We start from the raw sequence: 24,526 nt of genomic DNA on the forward strand, positions 1-24,526 counted from the left end.
TAGGTAGTGATACCTTGCCAAGTATCTATTAGTTAATACGTATATATTTGATTATATTTGAAGTTTTATTTTTCTCTGCTATTACTTTGTTTTCAAATACTACTTTGTAGTAGACATAGCTGAAAATGTGGCTTTAGAAATACATAATAGAATTATATTGGTTTATAAACAGACAAAGTTTTTTCTTGGCCACTGTGTCAATTGCTTTTGTAGGGAAATGATATTGGGCGTCATGGAGATGATGCCAGAAACTTTCATAATTTTGAAGTTTCTTAGGGGAGTTTTGATATTTTTGAGCAGGGGTTCTTTTATAACTATTGGCTCTTAATGGCCTTAACATGCCTATGCCACAGGTCTTGATTTACTCTAGAGCCATGGTTCTTAAACTTTTTGGTCTCAGGACCCCTTTAAGCTCCTAAAAATTTATTGAGGACCCCAATTATTATTTATGTATGTTGTATCTTTTGATATTTACCACTTCAAATTAAAACTCAGAAATTTCAAAAAGTAAGACGTATAGAACAGCACACAAATTGTCAGATTGATGGCGCCATCCCATGTCGTGTAGCTTCTGGAAAACTTCACCATATGCCCATGAGAGAGTGAAAAAGGCAAATAACCTTCGTATTATTATGAAAATAGCCTTTCCCTTGTGGACCCTCTGAAAGAATTCCCTAGACCACGCCTTGAGAAATACTGTTCTGGAATTGGACATTTGATAACGTGTGTTTTCTGCATATGGGCACTTGCCTTTGCCAATGGCATTATGGCATTTTTTGAATTTAGTGCAGTGTGAACAATCCCAGTGGACTATGGTTATATGTCTTTTTCAAACTTTAATCTTGAAGCTTTTGAGATTCACTAAGGTTGTCTTTTAGTTTTCTCAAGTAAATTTTTTGGGGAGGGCTGTGTAGCATTTTCAGAGAATGGTGTTCAATTCCAGGACTTTGAAACTAGAGCTTTAGATGAGAATTACTATATGGCAGAAAATTATATCAGTAGAAATTTTCAGATGGAAATTTTTTTGTTTTTTTAAGTAAGAGGCTCTGTTATGTTAAATGAGTTAGATGTCTTGCCATGTGAAGAAATGGCAGTTGTGATCTGATTTTTGCTAATTAAAATGTAAAAATTTTGCCAAAACTTATAAATAGCCACTTCTGTGGGGGACTTCTGACTTATTAATTGATTGCCTTTTTACGAATTTCAAAATAAATTGCTCTCAGGCCTAAAAAAATCAATTTGTAACATTGTAAAAAAATTACTTGAGGTTCTTGAGAATTTAACCTTCTTTAAAAACTTAGAGGAAGAACTGTTGGTCAAACTTCTTGGTATACTAATTTTTTCTCATCTTCAGAGCAATAGAATTCTTTTAGTTCTGGTTTTACATGAAGTGTGCTGGAATTTCCTCCTATTAAACACACATGTAATTTAGAATTTACCCTGTTGTATATACTATTTATAATCATCTTTGTGGAATACATATATAAATGAACACCAAACATATTTTGGAGCCCATTTACAGTACTGGGTAATATTATCATTTTCTGTGTAAATTTTAAATCCCAAGGGAAAAAATGAAAGTAATTTACTATAGGTAGTTATTGGCTTGTTACTATAATGCCCCATTTATTCTTATAGTTACTATTAGATTTCATTAAATTATACTATTAAAGTTATATTCTAGGTGATAGTCTTGTGCCATTCAAAACCCACTTTTCCAATTTCTATTTTTATGTAAAAATCATATTTTCAAATGATATATTTTGTGGTAAAAACTTGAGCTTAACTGTTTTCTCCAGAAACTTGAAAAATGATATGCATTTCAGAAATATGCTAATAAAAATTGATACTAAATTGGCTTTTATGTTCTGATCATAAGTGTGCTTAAACCCAAGTTTGATCTATGAACGACAATTTAGAGCATAACTTTTTAAGAGAATGTGTCATTTAGGTTTTCCCATTGAAGCATTGTCTGTTAGCCATTTGGTTAGGGTGATGTAAGGCTCTAGTTTCCCTCAGTTCTCTCCCTTTGTATTACATTTCTAGTAAGAATCTCAAATGATGGGGATCAGAGAGTCAGAAATACCAGTTAATTTTGTTTTCAGTGCCTCTAAATGATAATATGTATTGAGAGAAATTGGTTTAGAGTTGTAATTTAGACATTTACTGTTTTGCTGAGCAAAATGGAAAAAGTGGAAAATAATGGAAGTAGAGCTATCTGTTGATGCTAGTTTTTCTAATCCATAGAAATTTATTTGTTTCCCACATGGGTAAACCTTTTTTCAAGGGCTGATTAGTTGTTGTAATTCCACCAGAGAAGTATTGGCAGAGCACATAAACATGAGTAGCCTCTCAGTCATCAAACTCAGGTTGTTCGCTAGATTTTTTTCTAGTCTGTGATTATTTAACCTAGATGTGGTAGTCTAAGAAAAAAGCCTTTTTTGGATTTACCATGGGAAAATATTTAAAGTAGCAGTGCTCATTGAGGCTTATAATTTTTCATTTAGGGGTTCCAAGGAAGATTCCCCAGTGTAATAAATTGTTAGCTCATGTTTCTCTTTTTGAACCACCTATCAGAAGTACAGAGGAAAGGAGAATGGGAATGAACATTTATCAAGTACCTAGTACGTCTCAGGACCATTTTTGACATACATTTTCTTGTTAATTCTCAGCAGCCTCATGAAGTGGATATTATTTTTATCGTTCAGTTTTACAGATGAGAAACTGCAGCTTTGAGGTTTAACAGCTATTACGTGAGAGCTAGGAACGAAATCCAAGAACATTTGACTTTAAGTCAAATGCTGTTATGTTGAAGCATGGCTAATGGGATGAAAATCTGGGCAGATTTTTGTTTTGCTCACTGTACCAAAGTACTATATAAAAGATGAGTTTTCTTTTTAGGAAGGTTTTACCTTTATTTGCTAGCCATGTCCAAATCCTCCAAACTTTTGTTTGGTTTTATAACAAAGAGGAGCAAAATATAAAATTTTAAAGTACTGGAATTCTCAAGAGAAATGATATTGTCTCCTTGTTTACTTTTGCGTTCTTTTCTGGTTTGTTTTTACAGGTCAGCTACAAGTTTAGAGGTATTACACAGAAAATATATTGAATGTTATTAATTATTGTGACATTCAGGTGTCATTCAAATGTCATTTACAAATTGCTATTGAAATGATGGCTCTAAAGGTTACTTTTGGGTATTGGTTAATTTAAAAGAATATAAAGTTATGAAAAACAATATGAAAATATATTTAATAAATGTATGATATGGAACTAATTTAATTTTGTTTCTGAATATGGTTGGGTTCTTAAAATAAATAGACTCAAGTGCCATCTTTTGTTATATGTAATGCTAAGCCCAATCTGTTAAATATGACAAGAATCATTATCTTGTTAACTTATTATTTAAAGTTTAAATCCATAATGCAGAAGGTTTAAATTAAAAGAAGCAAACTCTTCCCTTTCTTGAAATTTTCTTTTAGTATTTATCTATTAATACATCTTCATTTCTCCTTTTATATTATAATTAGGTATCTTTATTACCAGTTTACACTAGATATTTCTTGACATAAACCTAATAGAGTACTCTGACTCTTCTAGCAGCTAGTCAACCTAGATCCTTTTTTAGATGGTTTTCTGTACCTGTATACACAGATATACCTATGTAGGCTGTCATGGATCTATCAGCCTGTAGTTTGATGACCCTGGAAGTTTTGAATTCCACAGCATGTAAGGAATATAGAGTCTGTAACTATGCCATCACATATGTATTTGCTTATATGTTATCTTGAATTGATTTTTTCCTGTTTAATATATGTGTGTCTTGTCTCCCCTAGGTAGGATTATAAGCTTCCTAACTGTAGGAACCATGTCTTAGACTTTTTTTTTTTTTTTTTTTTTTTTTTTTTTTTGTGAGGAGATCAGCCCTGAGCTAACATCCGCCAATCCTCCTCCTTTTTTTTTTTTTTTTTTTTTTTTTTTGCTGAGGAAGACGGCCCTGGGCTAACATCGGTGCCTATCTTCCTCCACTTTATATGGGACGCCGCCACAGCATGGCTTACCAAGCAGTGCGTCGGTGCGCGCCCGGGATCCGAACCAGCGAACCCCGGGCCGCCGCAGCGGAGCGCGCGCACTTAACCGCTTGCGCCACCGGGCCGGCCCCTGTCTTAGACTTTTTAAACCCGTTTATAGGATTAATAATTACTTGTGGGTTAATTTTTCCTTTCTCATAGTTTAAGGGGTCAAACTATAATCCAGAGTGGCAAAGCAGATGAAGATGCCTGCTTGGTTTTTCATTTCCTAGAGGAGAGAGAATATGGGACTTGCAGAGAAGTGAAAAATTAGAGAGAGGGTGCTTAGAGGGTCCTTGGACAAAGAGATGTACTTCTCAAATGTAGCATACTTTGAAATTACTAAAAGAATGGAGAATGTGGCATAATTTTGGAAATGCATAAAATAAAGTGAGAATTTTATTTATTAAAACTACCTTTTAATTTGTTATTTTCTGATATATTTTAATATATAGGACTCGCTGATTCTTGAGAAGAGTCAAAACTGGAGTTCTCAAAAAATGGACCATATTCTGATTTGCTGTGTTTGTCTTGGAGATAATAGCGAGGATGCTGATGAAATAATTCAGTGTGACAATTGTGGCATTACAGTCCATGAAGGTAATTTTGCTTTGTTTTTTTCTCCTTTTAGAAATGGCTGATTGACAACTGCATTTAAATAAGTAAAATCAGCACTTTTACATTTGTACTACTCTAAGGTTTTTCTATAATATTTCCTGATGTTTCAGTTGAAATAAGACACACTACTGGGGTCGGCCTGGTGGCATAGCAGTTAAGTGCTCGCGCTCCAATGCGGCTGACTGGGGTTCATATTCTGGCCTGCACTCACGCACCGCTTGTCAAGCCATGCTGTCATGGCGTCCCATATAAAAGTGGAGGAAGATGGGCATGGATGTTAGCCCAGGGCCAGTCTTCCTCAGCAAAAAGGGGAGGATTGGCATGGATGTTAGCTCAGGGCTGATCTTCCTCACAAAAAAAAAAAGAAGAAATAAGACATAATCCTCAAACTATGATGGGTGTTATTTTTCAGATTAATTAATAATTAAAATAGAAATATTATTTGGAAATCACAGTATTTTTTTGAAGGACAGTTTTATGATATTTTGCTTCATGGCTTGCTTGCCTTATTTGTTTATTTATTTCTAGTTTTTAAATGAAATTTAGATGTAGGAAAAAGTCTAGTATTTTAGTCCAGTGGAATGTATTATTTAAAAAGTCACGTTCTAAGTCTAGTGATATTATACAGTTTCTTCTTTCATAGTTATAATTTTTAATTTTGAACTTTATTTGTCGTCACTGGTGATATTACTTTGATCACATGGTTGAGAGGGTATGTTCCAGGTTTCTCTATGGTAAAGTTATTATTTTTTCTTATCAGTTAATTTTTCCAATCAGGGCCATGACTACTACAGTATTTCTATGGGCTTATCTTTACCTGCTTTTTTGGTATTACAGTCCTCCTCTCAAATAGTTCTGGGAGTCTTCTGGACTTGTGGGACCTGTGGGGCCTGAACTCTTTTAATCAATCCTCCTGGCTTCATATGAAGCTGCCGTCTCTTGCTGCTAAGGCTCACTGTGGGAATGTCTCCTCTTACTGTTATTCATTTATGTTTTCAGTAATGCTTGTTGAATACCTTCTATGTACTAGGCATTCTGTAGGTTTTAAGCCATGTAAAATGAACAGAATGTAGAAATTGCTGACCTCGTGGAGCTTAATGTCTAGTAGGAGAAACAGGCAATGAAGAAATAATACATATAATCAGGTGGTGGTTTGGACTATGGAGAAAAAGAAAAATAAAGCAGGACAAGGAGTATTGGGAATGCTATGGATAGGAGTGGTTGAGTGAGGAGGTAGAAGTTTGTATTTATAAAAGGTGGTAACGAAAATCCTGTTTGATAAGGTGATATTTGAGCAGTAATCTGAAGGATGTGAGTGAGCAAGCCATGTGAATATTTGGGGAAAGAACACTCCAGGAAGAGGGAGTAGTGAATGTAAAGATCTTGAAGTGGGAGCATGGTTGTGTAATGACACAGAGCTTTGCATGGCTAGAACCGAGTGAATGAGCTGGTTAGTGGTGGGGGTGGAGATGGGGGCAAACGAGGTGAGGCCTTGCAGGTCATAATAGTGATTTTAGATTTTACTGTGATGGATATGGGAAGACATACATGAGTTTTGAGCAAAAGATTAATATGATTTGATTTACATTTTAGAAGCATCACTGACTTCTGAGTTGTGAGTAGACTGAAGTGGGTCTTAGGTGGGAATCAGGGAGACTATTTAGGAGACCTATTGCAATGATCCAAGAGAGGAATAGGTTTTGAGGTAGATAGTAAAAGTTTGGTTTTAAATTGTCTAGAGTTTAGGTAAGATGTTGAAACTAGAGATATAAATTTGGGACTCATCAGCCTGCAGATGTTATTTAAAGCTCTGAGTCTAGATATGCTATCTAGGGAGTAATAAAGTGGTTCTAGCACTTGAAAGGAGATAGGGAACACATGGCCAGTGAGATAGGAGGAGAATCATAAGTAGTAGTGACCCAGAGGTTAAGTAAAGAAAGTGTTTCAAAAAGAGAAAGTGAGTAACTGTCAAATACTGTTTTTAGAGTCAGATAAAGACCTGTGTCATGTGGGAAATCACCCTAATGCAATGGTAAACTCCAAGTACACTACCAGGCAAGCTATCCCAAAGGTTGTAGGAAAAAAGGCTCACTGACAAAACGCTTATATCACATGGTTTATTAAATAAAATGTAAAATATGTGGAAAGAAGCAAGCGGAAGGATATGGGATTAGTTAACACACTCTATACTATCATTTCTGCCATATTCTATTGTTCTCACAGATCACCCTAGTCACATGTAGGAGGGATCATTCCAAGAATGTTAATACCAGGGACACTGATCATAGGAGGCCGTCTTAGAGGCTGCCCACCACAGATGCAGAGATGATATAGCATGTTAGTGTGCTGATGGAAGTGACCCGCGAAAAGGGAGAGTTGACAATTGATGATGTAAGGACAGAAAGGGGAACAATTACTGGAGCAAGGGCTTTGAATACAAAGCTAGAGGGGAGGGGATCCAGCATCAAGTGGAGAGATTGAGTACATAAGACTAGTCATAGTAATGGGAAGGAAAAGAGTGTAAGACAATTCAGAGAGATTTTTTTTATGTATAAAATGCATATAATCCGATTTATTTTTTAAAAAGAAGGTGAAGTAAAACCTTGATGAATTTGTGGTTGTTTATCCTGTGGGAAAAGATCAAGGCAAATACTTTTTGTTGTGTTTGTTGCCAGTTACATGAATTAGAGATAAAGAGTTGTTTAGAGGTGTAATCTTGAATGAGTGAAGCCACTTTACCTATAGAAGGGTTGGAATGTATGAATATCTTGCTAAGTTCCTGTTTTTTCTGTGTAGTCAGAGTCTAAATCTGCTGCCTACTTTCTGTTTCTGCCATGGTTGTGGCTGATGTTTGAGTGGTGTACAAAATAAATATTAATGCTTTTAAAGTAATTGAGATGCTCTCTCTAGTATTCTGGTGTTTTCTCCAATGGTCTCAGATTTTCTTGTGAAAAAGAATCACCTGAGGTGCTTGCTTAAAACACAGATTCCTGGGTTCCACCCCTAGAGATTCTGATTCAGTAGATCTGGGGTGGGACTCTAATATCTACAGTTTTAAAAGGTACCTTGGGATTCTCCTGCAGGAGGTGGGGAGGATCATCCTTGGAGAGACATTGGTTTAGAAGGAAGTAAAAATTGAGGGAGAAAAGGAATTATGCAGTGTGGGTGGATGTCATGCCAGACAGCTGTAGGTGTAGGTCATGGCAGGGAGCCAGGGCAACGTAGAATAAAGTATACTTTCTGGTATAAAACAGATATTAGACTCACAATGAGGTTTTTAAAAATTGACTTTTTTTTTTTTCCTTTCTAAAAGTGGTTAGAGCAAACACAGGCAAGAAGAGACAAAAATGAAACTATGAGGACAAAAAATAATGGTGTCAGAGCCAATAGAAGGTTGAGAGTCCAGGCAGATGGAAGCTAGGATGGTACCTTCTAAACAGATGTGCCTCTTGCTCCAGCTCCCCTCCTGTCTTCAGGGCTTATCTTTCTGAAATGCATATCTGTTCATATTATTCCCTCTTTAAAATCATTCCATCCCTTTAGAATAAAGTCCACACTCACAGGAGGACTCTTAGATTCCATACCCTGCCAATTTGAATGACTTACCTTTCTCTCCAGTGTTTTGGGGGCTTTCACATATGCTCTTCTCTCTACCCAGATTCCTTATGCTCCACAAATACAACCTAAATATATAGGTGTTGAAATCGGTGTTTTACCATTGTCTTCTTGTTATTAGGAGATATGAAAGAACTTTTTTAAATTCATTAAAATATTTCTTCTTAAATATAGGTAACATATGAATAGATACTTACAGAAATTGCAGGTAGAGAAGTACATAAAGTAAAACACTGAAGGATCTCGTTACTATTGCCCTCGCCTTCATCTCAATTCAACTTCTCTTTGCACAGGGAATCACTGTTAACAGTTTGGTCTGTACTCACACCTGTCTCTCTCTGGTACCTTCCACCTCTGATACAGGTGTTGTTCGTTTAACATTATTTTATTACTTGAATACATTTTCATTGTAGAACATATCAATATAAATGAGCTAAAGAAAGCATCTCTCATAATCATACCACCTAGAGATAAACATGCTTTAAACTTTGGTGTGTATTCTTCTAGACTTTTCTTGCTTTTTCACGTGCAGACACATACACAAACACTTTTAAAAAAATTAACTGGTCAATAATATGCAAACTCCTCTTGTAACATCTATACCTTTATTATCACCATGGTTCCACCCCCACTTCCCATCCAGGATTCATTCACGTATCATGCGTTGCATTTGGTGTCATATCTCTTAGTCTCCTTTAACCTGGAACAAATTTTCTGTCTTTTTGTGTTATTCATAATGTTGACGTGTTGAAGAATCTAAGCCAGTTTTTAGAATGTCTTCTAGAATTGATGAAAAGAAGAAGAAGAAGAAGTTTTCACATATTAAGGTATAGGGGAAAGCCATTCTGGTTTAACTCTGATTCAGCCTAAAACTTGTTTTCCCTAGAGCAGCCTGACTTATGGCCCACCAAATGTGCATTGCACATCTGCTTCAAACATTTTCCCAAAGGAAAGAATGCCTTCTTTAAAGATAGGGGTGAATGTCTCCCTTTCTCTGATGCCAATACCAGCACTTCTTTGAAGATGAGCTTTTCTTCCTAGAAAACCAAGGTAGTTTACCTGCTGCGTACATGCTAAACTGTAGCAAAACATCTCCTTGTGACTTTGAGAAAAACAAATGTATTCTTGTCATGCTTCATGTATGTTCTTTGTTCTGAAACAGTATATAACCATGCTGTAAATCACGCTTCACGCTTCTCCAGAGTGCTTTCTTCCCTGATGGAGGTTGCATTTCTGGCCTAGTCCTCAGCTTTGCTCAGATAAACAACACCCTATCTTTCAAATCTGTAGATTGGTTATTGATTATTTGTGTCAACAGAATGTTCCTCCATCTGTATTTGTCTGGTTGTTTTCTTGTGATTAGATTCAGTTTAAACATTTTTTTGGTAAGAGTACTATGTCGACGAGGTTTACTTCTGATTCATCACATCAAAAGACTTATAATGCCAGTTTATTGCATTATTGGTGATATTTAAGGTGATGTCAACCAAACTTCTCCATTTCACAGCTTTTTTTCTTTTTGTAATTTATAAGTAATCTGTGGGATAATAACTTTGAGACTTTGTTAATATCCTGTTCCCTAACAGTCTTCTACTTAGTGGTTTTAGTGTCCTTGCCAGAATCAATTATTACATTCATGGCTGCAAGAGGGGGATTTTCTAATTCTGTCATTCCTTCTGCATCTATTAGGCAGCATTAATTTTGTAAAGAACTTTTCCTCCCCTCTTTTCCCTTTCAGTATTACTGTGGGCTCATATGTTATCATCTATTACCTGATTGCTCTTTCTGTTGCTTAAATTGTCCAAATTTGACCAGTGAGAGCCCCTTCAGGCAGGCTTATGTGTACATACATGCTTGTGCATACATGTACGCATGCACTTTCTCTCACTCTCGTTAAATAAATGGGATAAATACCATGGGATTTTTCCTGCAACTTGCTTTATTTTACTCATCTGTTAATCTTGAGATTCTTTTCATGTTAGTGCATATGGGATATGTTATTCTTTTTAATGGTACATAGCTATAGAATGGTTCAACCACAATATATTTACTTTTTGTTTCTAGTTTTTTACTTATATATAGTGCTAACAAATATCTCTCTCATATATTCATGTAAAAATTTCTGTAGGGTAGATTCCTAGAAGTGAAATTGCTGAACCAAAAGATAAGTGCATTTAAACTTTTAAAAAAATTTGCCAGATTGACCTACAAAAAGACTGTACTTATATTCTTACCAACAGTGTATGAACTACTTGATTATACTGCATAGTAGTAAATTTTCTTTTAATCTTTTGGATATTATCTCTTTATTAAAATACTAGTTCACCTTATTAGGAGCGAGGTTTGGTATCTTGTGGCCGTTGCATTTTATTTTGTTACTTGCTGTACATTTCCTTTGTCATTTCTTAATAGGTTTTACTTGTCTTTTTCTCATTGACTTATTAGAATTCTTTTTTTTAATGTTAATCCTTTATCTGCTATATGTGTTATAAATATTTTCCATCCTTGCAAATATTTTTTCCACCCTGTCCTGTACCTTTTAACTTTGTGGTATTTTTCATTGTTTAGAATGTTCATTTTTGTACAGTCAGATATGTAGATCTTTCTCTACTAGTTTTTAAGTTCCAAAATGGATTTTCATCTAAAATTAATTAATTCAGAGAAAGGGAGATTTTCTTAAGCATTGCAGGAAGCTAGTGTTGCTAGGGTTTGTTTGCGTTTTTTAAATCCAGCTCCCCAAGTGACAGACTTCCATACTGTAATTCAGCCATGAAACATTTCCTTCAACATCTCATGGTTAAACATGAACTTCTTGAATATGTTATTTTAGAGAAAGCTGTTTACCCATGATAATATAATATATGAATATTAAATAAAATGTGGGCAATGTAGAACAGAGAGAAGAAAAAACGTTTATAATAGTCCTAATATCCAGACAACCATAGTTACTGTTTTGGTGTATTTCCTTTTCTTTTTTTTCCTTCTTTTCTTCCTTTTTTTTTTTTAATATACTCTTTAATCATAATTAAGAGAGGCTTTTAAGTTGAGATTTTTGCTAAAAGATAATATTCCAAATGTTGCCTATTAAATGCATAACTAATTACATTTCTGAATACTCACTTTATTTAAATGTAGATAAATCTCTTTCTTTTTGAAATTGAAGGGTTCCAACCTGTCACTTAGTATAAACACCTTTGTGACAAGATCTTATAACTGACTTGTAATAGTAGAGTACCCCTGACTGTGATGTCATTTATGCTGATACACTGATTGCACCATGTCTGAAGAAAAATGTCAGATATGTGTCATAGTGCATGACAGAGCATTAGGTAGTGCACTTGGCAGCAGTTACCCTTAAGTTTAGTTGCTATGCATTAAATGAGATAAGGTCTACCAAGAGATGCATTCCCCCCATTTGTTTATTTTTCAGTCTACTGTTAGCCTAGCCCTAGAACATTTTTATTTCTTAATGTATGCAAAAATGCATCCTCATGAGTGTTTGTTGGGTAGCAAAGTATATTCAAGTTATAACCATTCGGACTTTATAAGTCAGCAGGCACTCTGGTTCTTTTATGCTTTAGGATATATTTGTGACAAGTATCATGCATAAGTTCTTCTCTCATAAACAACAATATTACTCACTTTAAAATCTTTTTTAGTAGGTTTTGTAATCAGAGGTCTAGAGATAGGATGTTAAATACAGCAAAAGTTTTTTAAGTTTTTAAATGGCAACTTTTCTGTTCTCATTTTTTTCCTTTCTATACTGAGAGATATTGGGATAGATATTATTAAATACATGTTGTAGATGAGATAACAGTCTCAGAGATGCGGTTTGTTCAAAGTTACATAGTTAGAAGGTGGAAGACTGCAGGTCTTCTGGTCCCCCGTGACAAGTTGAATGGGGGAAATTTCCACTGATTTGGATTATCCATTCCCTTGTATAATTCAAAACAATTGTAAACACATTTCATATTGTTTTTTCTTAAATATGATTTATATAGGTTGCGGGTGTTAACTCAGAGGTTGATCTTAATTAGATAGCCATAGAAGCGTATTTTCTGTTTACTCATTTGAAAACATGATTAATCCATATGAAATGGATTTTACATGTCTCTAAATTTTTTATTTTTTGTGTTTACTCGTATAAATAAACTTTTTTTTCCATATTCATATTGAAGATGCACTTTTTGCATAGTCTACTAGGATAGAAGAGAATAAACATTGTTTTATGATACTTTAAATTCTATTTTGTATGGAAGAAGGAAAAAAGAATTTAAAATGTATTTAGGCATTAATTAAAATGGATTAGAGTGGATATAAAGTGATAGAACTGCTCTAGAGCTGAGTAAACCCAAAAGCTATGGGAAATATGGGAAAATTGGCAAGTGAAAGGCAAGGAAAGAACTCTGTAAAGGTAATAATACAGTGTGGGTCATTTTTCAGGGGCAGTGAAGCTGAAGAAGAAATACTTACCCACTTGCTGGTTGTTCTTTGAGCTTGCATGATACCAATCTCTTAGGTTACAAAGTAGAAATTTCCTAGGAGAGGCCCTCAGAAATCATTCTTGAGGTTGTTTGTAGGTAGTTAAATCTTCGTGCAAATGTTTGCTCTGTGTGTGGTATATTCTTTAAAAAATAGAATTGAAATTTTCCTTTATTCTAAAAAAGTGAACTGCTGTAATTTACTTTGATTTTGGTAAATAAAACGGATAGCCCCTTGGGGCTTTATTATCTTGGTAATTGCCTACTTTGTGTGATGACAGATGAAAGAATTTGCTTCAAAGGAACATTATTTTGTAAAGAAAATAGATTTTTTCCTTGTTTTATTGCATAAGCCTTTGAGAAAACAGCTTGACTATTTTTATTGTTTTGTTTTATGATTTTTCTTTGAATACAGTATTTTGCTTACTGTTGCTTTTACTGAGAAATTTTATTTTATTGGTGACAATCAACAATAGTTACTCCCAAGAAGAAAATTGTATTTCCTTTTAATTTTATGATTTGTCATTTTAAAATATATATCTAAACAGAAGTGATGAAGTTACCAGCCACAATATAATAGTATTAGAGAAATTAATGAGTTTTGATTCCTTTGCTGTCTTGTATACTGTAGTGTAGCTCCTTTAAAATCTTTTCTTTGGCATTCTTTTATATGACTTTCAGATTAAGTTGCGCTATTATAAAGCCTTTGAATAGCGTAAGGATGACAATAATTATGGGATTTGCTTGAGGCAGCTTATGTAAGTTATAGTTGCAAATCAGCTTTTAGTTTTCTGCCTACTGGGCTGTTTTAATTATAACCTGTATTGAGTGGTAGTATTGTGTGAATAAAATACTTACACATGACTGTTGACCTATTAATGACATCTAGTAAATTAATGTTGACATTTTAAAATTATTTGCTTGTTGTATATGGTTCTTTTTTTTTTCCTGGGTGATTTGTTTGACTCAGTATTTATTTATGTAGTTATTTGTTGATTTTAATTTGGATGTCTTTGGTGGTTGTAAGAAGACACTTTCCAATTTAGGCTCCTTTGGTCTGTTTAGTGTATAACCGCTTGAGATAATCACATGACCTTAACATTGGGTACATATAAACTTGTCTAAGTGGTAAAGCTTTCTGAGAGGTGATCATTCCTTATATATGTTTCTCATAGTGGTTTTTCTAATGTCTTCAGTTTATTGGAGGTTACTCTGGATGCCCCTTAGAATTGGGCACTAAGACTACCCTCTTCGAATAAACCTGGTCAGAAGCATCCTGGGATAGTTGATATTTGGCTGTCTGTAGAAACGACCTATCTTGAGAGGTAATAAATTTGTCTTAGGAGATCAGAAAAATGCCCAAGCCTAAAGATGATGAGGGCATACATCTGGACTAGAATTAAGTTGTAATCTGTTTCACTACTCTGTGTGCATTAAATTGTTTCTCTGAAGGATGTTTTAACGTGAGGGCAGTGTCTTCCTTTCTAGAATAGAAATTGGATTATATAAAGTTGGTGTGTGTCCAGCACCATTTAGGAAAAAGAAAATATTTAGGAGTCATGAATATTGCAGTCACCAGAGAAATACTCTTTATTATAAGCCATCAATAGTTCAGCATGATTTTTATCGTCTGGGTGAAATTCTCTCTCAACTTTTCAGTTCCCCTTTATTGAATTCCATGATTATTAGGACTTTGTTGGTGCCAATACATTCTTCTCGGTACCTTTATACCAAGAAAGAATTACTTATAATGGATGTGACATCACTTTCTGGTGAGTTTAGTTGGTTTGTCAGGCACTGAGAGCCTCATCAACACTGAATTCGTGGACAAAATTGAGTTTCAGGAATTTTAATGAAGAGGACCTGATCTTACCAATATCTTGACAGTGATGTTCTGGCCTGAATTTCATGTTGGCTTACATCTTTGACATGTAATCTACTCTTTTTAAGCTCAAAATCAAGGAAAATCTTTTTGACTTTATAACAATTTTAGACAGATCTTTATAATAACTTTAAATATAATTTATAATTCCAGATGTATATTTGAGTTAATGAAGAAACTTTGGTTTTGATAATTGCAAGGTAGTTGAAGGATAATAACCCTAGAACTATGCTAAGTAATCTTTGTTGGTGTGTTCATGAGGATCCTTAAACATTTTTTTCATGTTATCTGCTTAAATAATTTAACTAACTCCTCTCAGAATATCAAGTTATTAGTGAATGAGAAGAGGAAAAAGAGTAATCTCTTATTTTCATTCATTTCAGTTGTGGATAACTTTTTACAGAAGATACGATTATAAATGTTTAAAAAGTTCTAATACCTCATATAGCTAGAGGTTGGTTGGTTCAGTTGTCAATGGAGCTCAGCTTGTCTAACTCTAGTCTGAACTATTCAAATTGTTCTGTAGCCCTCATTTATATGTGTTTCTGTATTATTTTCCTTTTACTGTTACTTGCTTTGCATTTATGCTTGTATGAGTTTGTGTTTTGATCTGCCACCTCCGAAATTAGTATGTTTGTTTTGCATGAATGTGGTCTTTATTATATATATTTTAGTGTCCAGTACAGAGGGAGCTCAATAAATATTTACTAATCAATAGCTTCTAGACTCAATCTGATTCTTTTTAACTCATATTTAAGTAATTTTTTTATTAAAAAAATTTTAGAGAGCAATACATTTTTCCCCTCCTGTAATGCTTTTCTAGTAGGTCTAAAACTATTTTAAAAGTCATTTATTTCATTGTATATACTATGGTAGGTGAAAAAGTATTTTTATACAGTGATTTCACTTTTGTTTTGATGTTAATATCATTGTTATAAACTATTAGTTTTTCAGAATTTTTCTCTATGTCCTTTCCCTTCCATTTTTCTTTTGTGCTTTTATAAATGTGAGTTTAAAAAATAAACACTGTTTAATCATACTATTTTTTTTCTTTTAGGTTGTTATGGAGTTGATGGAGAGAGTGACTCTATTATGAGTTCAGCTTCTGAGAACTCCACTGAACCTTGGTTTTGTGATGCCTGTAAATGTGGTGTTTCCCCTAGCTGTGAACTATGTCCTAATCAGGATGGAATTTTCAAGGAGACAGATGCTGGAAGGTTGTCATAATTCTGTTGGGTTAATATGCCTGCTTTATAATGTGTCTACTTCTATCTGCTCTATTTATGATTTTCTGAGTTACACACTTTCATTTGATTGCTTCTTTGTATCTTCTTGGCATAAAGTAAATGGACAATGGGCTATAGATCAGAGCAGGAAGGAGGAGAGACTATTTATTGAGTACTTACATTTGCCTTTATGTCCATAATCCCATTTAATCCTAATAATGACCCTATGATAAGACAAATAGTAAAGTTTCCCATTTTATAGGTGTAGTACTTGGGGCTCAGATTATTTAAGTAATTTTAATTTTCTCAAGACCACAAACTGGTGAATAGTCAAGGTTGAACCCAGATCTGTCTGACTTCAAGAGTATATCAGGAGACGTAATCCATAAAGATATTTAAAAAAGGGAATTTTAATTTAAAGAATTATTAGGCTATGATAAAAGAGTAACTATAAGATATAAAAGAACTCTAAAGAATCTCTTAGGGCTAAGGGAGAGTATCAAGGGAATAACAAATTTAGAAGCATGACCCCTTCCCCCAGGCTGGGGTTCAGACCTTGTTGGAGCAGGTGTAGTTGCATCCTACTGGATGGCAGAGAAGTGTTTGCTGGTTTGCCTGGGCTGGAACTGATCTGAAGTTCTTGACAAGTAGGTGGCTGAACATAGGTGCAGAGGGAGCCGGGACGCTGGTGTGAAGGCTGGAGTATGTGATGTCTGTGTTGAGAAAGCCACAGAAAAGTGATCTCCAGGCTAGGCCTGTGAGGTCACTGAGGGACGGTGCATGTGGCTGGGGCATTACACTGGTGGATGTCCTCCTCCCGTCCTGCTGATGAGAAGCCCTTTCCTCCTACAGTGCTGTCCACCACTCTGCTAAGACAGGTTAATGACATGCCCACTGTAAAGGGGAAATGCTAAAGGGATTCTGTCCATTATTGCAGAGCAGATATTGAAGGGTAGATTTGGAGGTGAGAGGAAATAAATTGAAAACTGGCCCAAAGACCTGTGTTTTCACTATATTCGCACTCATCTTTATTATCACATCTGAGCAATGTCAATATAATGGTGTTGACATGTTTCATGTTTTTCCCCAGATTACCATCTGGGATGGATGACTGAGATAGTAGTTCCTAATCTTTTGTATTTTGTGGATCACTACCTGTATCATCTCCCTCCCACCCCCCTAAGAGGGGGTGCTTAATTTTTTATTTTGCCACGTAAGGATATTTCAGTATTTTTTATCAGACATGTTTAATATTTTAACAAGAACAACAAAACAACCTATACAAATTATCACTATCGTTTCCCATATTTTAACATTGAAAAGGGTAGGATACATTTTGTCCCCAAATAAAGGATAGGCTTTTAAATTTAATAAATTTTACTGTAGTAAAGTAAAAATTACTTTTTTATTTTTCTTATTTTTGCCTCAGTTGGTACACAGGCCCTTGAGAAATGTTGCCATACAAGATTGTTGGGATAGCATAGAATTGTCAGTGGACTCTTGGAGATCCCTATGTGTTGCTGTCTAAGAAAAATGTCTAAACCTCTTACTTCTTCCTCATCACCCATCCAAAAATAAAATAAAATAAGTACCTAACAAATGATTTGCTGTATTGACATGAATCTGTAGTTGGTGTCATAGACATGGGCATTATTTTATGTTTGGACTGACTTTGGCCTAGAATTAGGAAGTTTCATACAGCAGTGTGTACTTTCAAGGTGGACTGCTTACATTTGGATTCTAGTCTTTTCTTACTAGTTTTAGGCAAGTGATTTAACCTTTTTATGCCTCAGTTTCCTTAGCACTTTTGAGAAGATTAAATGTGATAATTTATGTAAAACAGTTAGTACAATTCCTGGAACATATGTGCTCAGTAAATGTCTCTTTAGTTCTGCTGCTGCTACTAGTGCTGCCAGTTGCATAAATTCTTTCTGGGAACTCATCAGTCCTGAGAGTTGAGGTTTATGATGGTAAATTGTGGTGAATAAGTAAGGCAACTTTGGAAAACACAGAGCTTCCTTTTAGGGAGGAAAATTATTGTCAGTATTTTTTTTTTTTTGGTGAGGATGATTGACCCTGAGCTAACATCTTCCTCTATTTTGTATGTGGGTCACCACCACAGCATGGCTCGATGAGCGGTATAGGTCTGTGTCCGGGATCTGAACTGGCAGACCTGGGCTGCCGAAGTGGAGCACGCTGAATTTAACCACTGTGCAACCGGGCCAGCCCCGAGAATTTTTTTTTTTACCTTTTTTCTTGTTAATAATTTGAAAGTTTTATCTGAAAACTTTAAAGTAGCTGTCTCTTCATGCTATCATAACCCACAAAGCAACTTGTAAACTTGTTTCTGAATGAAGAAAAGGGAGGCCTCTTTAACTATTTAGATTTACAGAACGAGATTTGTATTGACTCCTGTGGATCTTTCATATACAGACACCTCCCTTGATGGTGCAGCCTGGGAAAGCTTCTTTTATACTATTTGAATATTTTATTTGTGTTGATGTCCACACTCACCTATAGGCTACAGTGGAAATTAGATGTCTTGTTATGGTTTGAAGGATGTAACACTAGCTTGATTCAAGGCAAAAAAGCCAAGATTTGACAAGCTGTTTAGTATTCTAGCTTCTAATGCAAAACAGGGGAAAAGAAGGAACAATATATGAAAAAAATGGAAAAAGTTTTGAAATTGACTTCTATCACATGAGCTAATTAGACTTTTTCCTTCTGTTTCTGAATGGGAGCCACAAGCTCTACGCAGAAAATGATGTGATTTAATATGAGAAAACCATCAGTACATTCTTGTCATTACATTTTTATTTCCTTTCTTAGAGAGAGTATTTTACCCTGTCTTAAGTGGTCTTATAAACCTGATTATGGGAAGTATTAGGCATACTCTAACATCTAGAGATAATGTGCCAGAAACTAGGCTGCAAGCACTTAACGTTCATCGTTATAACTTCCAGACTGTCTCTGGGGTGCTCTGTCCTAGTAGATGCTTAGCAGTTGATTACTGAATGAAGAAGTGAGGAAATGAAAATAACATACTGGAAGTGAATTTGTTGTATATGTTATAAAGGCACTACAAATACAAGGCATTTCAAAATCAAATTTGATTGATTAATATAGTTCCCATTCTGAAATGAGTCTTTTGAGAAGTATCTTTCTACTTAGTTTGCTTTATTAAAATATGTGAATTTGAAAGAATCTATTAATAGTTTTTATGTTAGAATGACAACTCTGACTCTCTGTTTTATGGTGGTTTTATGTGATGCTTGTTTTCTGCTCCTTTCCCCAATCAACATCTGTCATCATTGCTCCAAGCAAAATGGATGGTAAAGTAACAAGGAAGATTATTCCTTTTTGATTTCTTGATTTGTCTTAATTACAAAGTTCTAAAGTATGTGCAGCTAAACAAATGAACAAAAAATTATTTACAAAAGGTGTTAAAAAGGACCAAAATTGTCTCAGCTGTTTGATATGTATTTTAATAAAGACTCAAGTTGGTATCCTCAGATGAGTGGTTGGAGGAAATGATACACTTGTGTGCCAGTCACACCAAAATGGCAGTTTAAATCTAGTAGTACTCGTGTGACTTGTACTAAAACATTTTGAGAAGGTCAGTATGAAGCAAGCAGCCAGCTGTTGGGTTTATGAAAGATAAACTCCTACAGAGTACAGCGGCATTTAATACACCAGTGGGGCATGAAAAAACTGCACAAATTAAATTGAGAAAGCAGCTGCTTGTTGAAGATGTGTATCTTTATATTGAACTCCACAGGAGGCATTTGGGAGGTGGGATAAAAACATTCTATCAAGAAAAATCTCAAAATCTTGGATTTTCTTCCCAATTAAAAAGATAGTTTTTAAAGATTTGTAACTATTTTCCCCGGTCCCTCTATAAAATGATTCTTAGTCTTATTCCTTTAAAACTCATAGTGCATCACAAAACAGAACCATCTAACAATCATAGTCCCTTAAGCTGTGACAAAGCAGAATTTGTTGATAATATATTCACAAGGTTAAAAGATAATTGCCATCTCATTTTTACCCTCTGTCTTACAAAAGTGATACAGATGTGTTTAAATTTCAGAATCCAGTGATCCCGTATTTTGTTTGGTTGTAAGCAAACAGAAGGGGTGCCTAATATGTTTAAAAAGGTTCAGAGCAGTTTTTAAAAAACGAAATTAGCATCAATTCCCCTTTATTTTTTCTTTTTAGTGTACTGAAACTTTGAGCGTTCTTTGTTTAGTGTTCCAGCATCATTCAGACTTTAAAAAAATATCTGTATGTGGGGCAAATAAGTTTTAGTTCATAGGTTCTATGGTGAACAGATGAGTTGAATGAAATATGACTTCCTTATATTATTATAACTGTTCTGTACTGTTTTCTAGTAAATAAGAAAGAAAGTCAAGATGCATACCAAAAATTGTTTTAAAATAGGTCCTTAAGGATTACCCAAGAGCTTTTAGAAAAAAATAACAAGAAAGAGCAATGTTACCTAATTACTGTAGAGTAACTTCACAGGTCTTCAATTAGGATCCTTAATTTTCAAAGTACTTAAAGTAATGAGTGTGAATACCTTTCCATGCATATGAAAATGATATTTTGTTTCATTTGAATAGTGGTTTTGTGCAAATATTTAAGAATAACAGGTAAGTGCAAAGAGCAGAGAATTTTAAGTGAAAGGCAATTATAGTTGTTAACTCTCAGCTTTGGCTAAGCTGCTGGAAAAGTAGTGCTTACTGCAGTCTCTTTTTCTGTAACTAAATGGTACAATTCTATACTTGTTTCATATTCTTTAGTTGCATGTCTGAGATTTTGAGATCTGACCATAGAATTCTTTCAGTAGTCATTTGAGATGGCACATATTTTATGTTTATTTTCTGTGTGGACATTTTATGAAAAGGTCTGATAGAAAAATTATATCTTCTCTCCATATAGATGGGTTCACATTGTTTGTGCCCTGTATGTTCCTGGAGTAGCCTTTGGAGATATTGACAAATTACGACCAGTAACACTAACAGAAATGAACTATTCCAAATACGGTGCCAAGGTGAGACGAAGTGTTTTTGATTTTCTGAAAGGGAAAGTTTTTACATGTTAGTTTACTTGGCTTTTTACAGCAACATTTATTGGTAATCATTGCAATTTGTAGAGCAGTTAGCACTGAATCATTTATTATTGATAGCAATTTTCCCAGAAAGCCAAAAATGTGTCAGTTCTTCCATGTATTCTTAATTTAGAATAACCTGTGGGGTAAACTGATAATTGGTACTACTGCTGTCCCCCTAGCGTTAGCATACTGCCTAGTACATAGTCAGTTCTCAGACTAGATCCGTATTTTTAATCAGTTAGATCAAATACAAACCTGATTTCTGACTTTACTTTTGAAGGGGAATTTATCAAAATTAGGAAAAGAGTACAAGAAGCACCTGTTGTTTTACTCAGGTTTCAAGAACTGGTTTTATCTTTATGACTACATAACGTGCCAGGCAAACGATTCTCAGCCTTGATAGTTTATAAATTGGTTTTTATTGATTGAGTTTAGGATTATAAGTGACAAAAATACCCACTTCTTAATTTAAATTTAGGTTATACAAATTTAGGTTAGGTATACAAACATCTCTGGAATACTAGAACTAATTAGGCACAGATACATTCTCTTTCCATTACTGTCTATTGGGAAATTAGGAAGGAAGACTCTTGAATAACAACATATTAAAGGTGGAGTGGGGAACTTACAGAGTGTTGGAAAATTCTGATGTTGAAAATTAAAAAATTTGACATTTTCTGTTAATATATCCAGAATATCCTGCTCGGGCTCTAAACACCACCTCTACCCTCACCCTCCACCCTCACTCCAGTACTCTTGTGCTTTAGTTCAGGTAATTTCTGTTGAACTGTATGCAGCTTCCCTCTCCAGAATTAGCTAGAGCCCCCATGGAGAAAAGCAGGCCCAAGCACTGAACTTACTTTCCTGGTCCTCAGGTAATTCTACACTATCTTGTTATCTCTCTGATGCCTTTAAGCTGTAGTTTAAAAAAAAATAATTTGTCCACATTTTCTAGTTGAGCAGGATTAGTACAAATTACCTAGTCCACCATTATTGGAAGTGGAAATTATTACTTTTTGATAGCAGCTTCATAATTCATAACTACAGAGCCTAGAGGGGACTAGCTTAAGTCATTTTCAGTAGGCACACAATATTACCATAAATATAAATCTAGAAGCAATTAAAAAAAACAGTAATCAGATATTACTTCATATAACTAAAGCCAGCAGTGACTTCTGGACCAAAAAGAAGAGTCATTAAATGTGCAGTTGTCAACTGATTTCTTCATTATCACCTGCTTTTGTTTCAAAGTATTATTGGGAAATGGAGTCGAAAATTATGTACTCTCTAGCTCATCTGCAAAATCACAGTGTTGTGAATTATAACTGAGACAGCTTTTCTAGACCACACTGTTGGTCCATTTCCTAATCCTGATTACTTTCTCCCCTGTGTTCTCAGTTGCTTAGTTCCCTAGCATTTTGAATGATTCAAGCAGTTGAGAAAGAGTCTGTTTTCTTTGTTAGACTGCTCTATAGTCTTATAAGACTTTATTGTCAGGAAATTTTTCCTTGTATTCACTCTGAAATCCCTTGCTCAATTTCATCATATTACATTAAATTACTTAATTCAGGGACCTATCCTAAACGATTTGGTTCTGTTCATGGTATTGACATCCTTTAAATAATTTATTTTCTCCATTTCTCTCTCTCCCTCTCTTCTTCTTTTTGTCTCTCTCTCTCTCTTTCTCTCTCTCTCTATTTTTTGGTCTCATGTTTAGATTACTATCTGTTGCTATTTTATACCATACACATTCTGCTGTTTTTGGAAAAGGACCCTTAACTAGACAGTAGAGTGTCAGGATTTGGGAATGTTTTCACATCTGTACCCAGAGTCCTGTTCTTGCTGTTTTCATTCATTGCTGATGTCTCAGTCTGGTGCTGTCTGCCCAGTAGGTGGTCACTAACTGTTATAGTATTAAAATGATATTTAGTGTCTACTGAAACTTTCTTATTTTCTTCTTTGTTTCCCTCGTATTTACTTGTTTACTAAACAGTTCTTCCTTAATTATCTACTGGCAATCTTTCACAGTTTAGCAGATTTTTCTTTTATGAAGATTCCTATTTTGAAACTAATTTTTTTTCACTGTGGTGGTTAAGATAGTTAAAAAGATGAAAAGATAAATTTGTGAGGGGATATGGGATAATTTCAACAGTTTAAACTTTTAGTTATAGTTGTTCTCTTTGTATACAGAAAGAATATAAATAATTGGCTATATTGTGTATCACTACCAATTTCACCAAATTTTTTACTTAAGATTACTTTCAGTTCTCTTAAAGATATTTAAAGAATGCATGATTTCTTTGGTTGCAATGTCTAGATCTTTTGGTGAGTTTTCTCTGGCTTCTCATTTATTTTCTTTCATTTTCCAAGCGGTAGTATATTGTTCAAGTCAGTATAGCTTAATGGTTAAGAGCATGGCCTTAAAATTAAGGTTAACTCTGGTTTGGAGACTGACTGACTCCCAGTTACTTATTGTGTTATTTTGAGCAGACTTCTTAACCTGTCTTCACCTCAATTTTCTCATGTGTAAAATGGGAATAATTATAGTAGCTCTTTCACATATTAGTGTGGACTAGAGTGTCAAATGATTACATATATTAACATATGTAAAACGCTTAGAATAGTGCCTAGCGTGTGGTAAGCCCTCAAATAATATTGATTATTATTACTAGCATCGTTATTATATCAGTGGAATTTTGGTTTATTAGAACTATGTATTAAGAAATACTCTTTTCATGTAAGCTCTTGGCTTGCATACAGTTATTGTTTGTATTGATAAACTGTTGGTTCACTCTTTGTATTTTGTGCATGCTTTGTATGAGAATGAAGTCTTTGTTCTGGACATATTTTTACTCTGCGAGTTTTCCTTTTATTCCATCTTAGGAGTGTAGCTTCTGTGAAGACCCTCGTTTTGCTAGAACTGGAGTTTGCATTAGCTGTGATGCAGGGATGTGCAGAGCCTATTTCCATGTGACCTGTGCTCAGAAGGAAGGTCTGCTTTCAGAGGCAGCAGCAGAAGAGGTAGGTTTATTTAAACCCACAGTTGGTGAATATGTTCATAAGACTTCTTATGACCCCTTTATGTCTTACAACAGGTAAGTGCCATAAAATAAATTTACAAGTTTATTTTTAAAGTCATTGCCTAGGGCCGGCTCCGTGGCTTGGCGGTTAAGTGCGCGCGCTCTGATGCTGGCGGCCCGGGTTCGGATCCCGGGCACGCCCCAAGGCACCACTTCTCCGACCAACCCGAGGCCGAGTCCCACGTACAGCAACTAGAAGGATGTGAACCTATGACATACAACTATCTACTGGGGCTTTGGGGGGAAAAAAATGAATAAATAAAAAATCTTTAAAGTCATTGCCTAGATCACTGGTCTAAAACTTCAAGAGTAAACAATATGCATGAGTTTCTTTGGTCATAAAGCAAGTCACACATTTGGAAAACATGTTAAAATTTTTATAGTGAGATCTGACAGATAAAATGAACATAATCCAAGGTGTTTTAAAGCATTAAAATGTCA

At 34.8% G+C, this 24,526-nt stretch overlaps 1 protein-coding gene across 6 annotated transcripts in view; it reads left to right on the top strand.

The window, feature by feature from the left end:
- Positions 1–24,526, top strand: part of PHF14 (PHD finger protein 14) — a 187,244-nt gene that overhangs the window by 11,818 nt on the left and 150,900 nt on the right. For all 6 annotated transcript variants that reach the window (XM_058526320.1, XM_058526329.1, XM_058526338.1 and 3 more), the window contains exons 4-7: positions 4,526–4,670; positions 15,724–15,883; positions 20,834–20,945; positions 23,889–24,026. In XM_058526320.1, coding sequence (XP_058382303.1) covers positions 4,526–4,670; positions 15,724–15,883; positions 20,834–20,945; positions 23,889–24,026 — 555 coding nt within the window. The remainder of the gene's footprint in view (positions 1–4,525; positions 4,671–15,723; positions 15,884–20,833; positions 20,946–23,888; positions 24,027–24,526) is intronic.

Source organism: Diceros bicornis, chromosome 3, assembly GCF_020826845.1.
Source record: "Diceros bicornis minor isolate mBicDic1 chromosome 3, mDicBic1.mat.cur, whole genome shotgun sequence".
Lineage (NCBI taxonomy): Eukaryota > Metazoa > Chordata > Mammalia > Perissodactyla > Rhinocerotidae > Diceros > Diceros bicornis.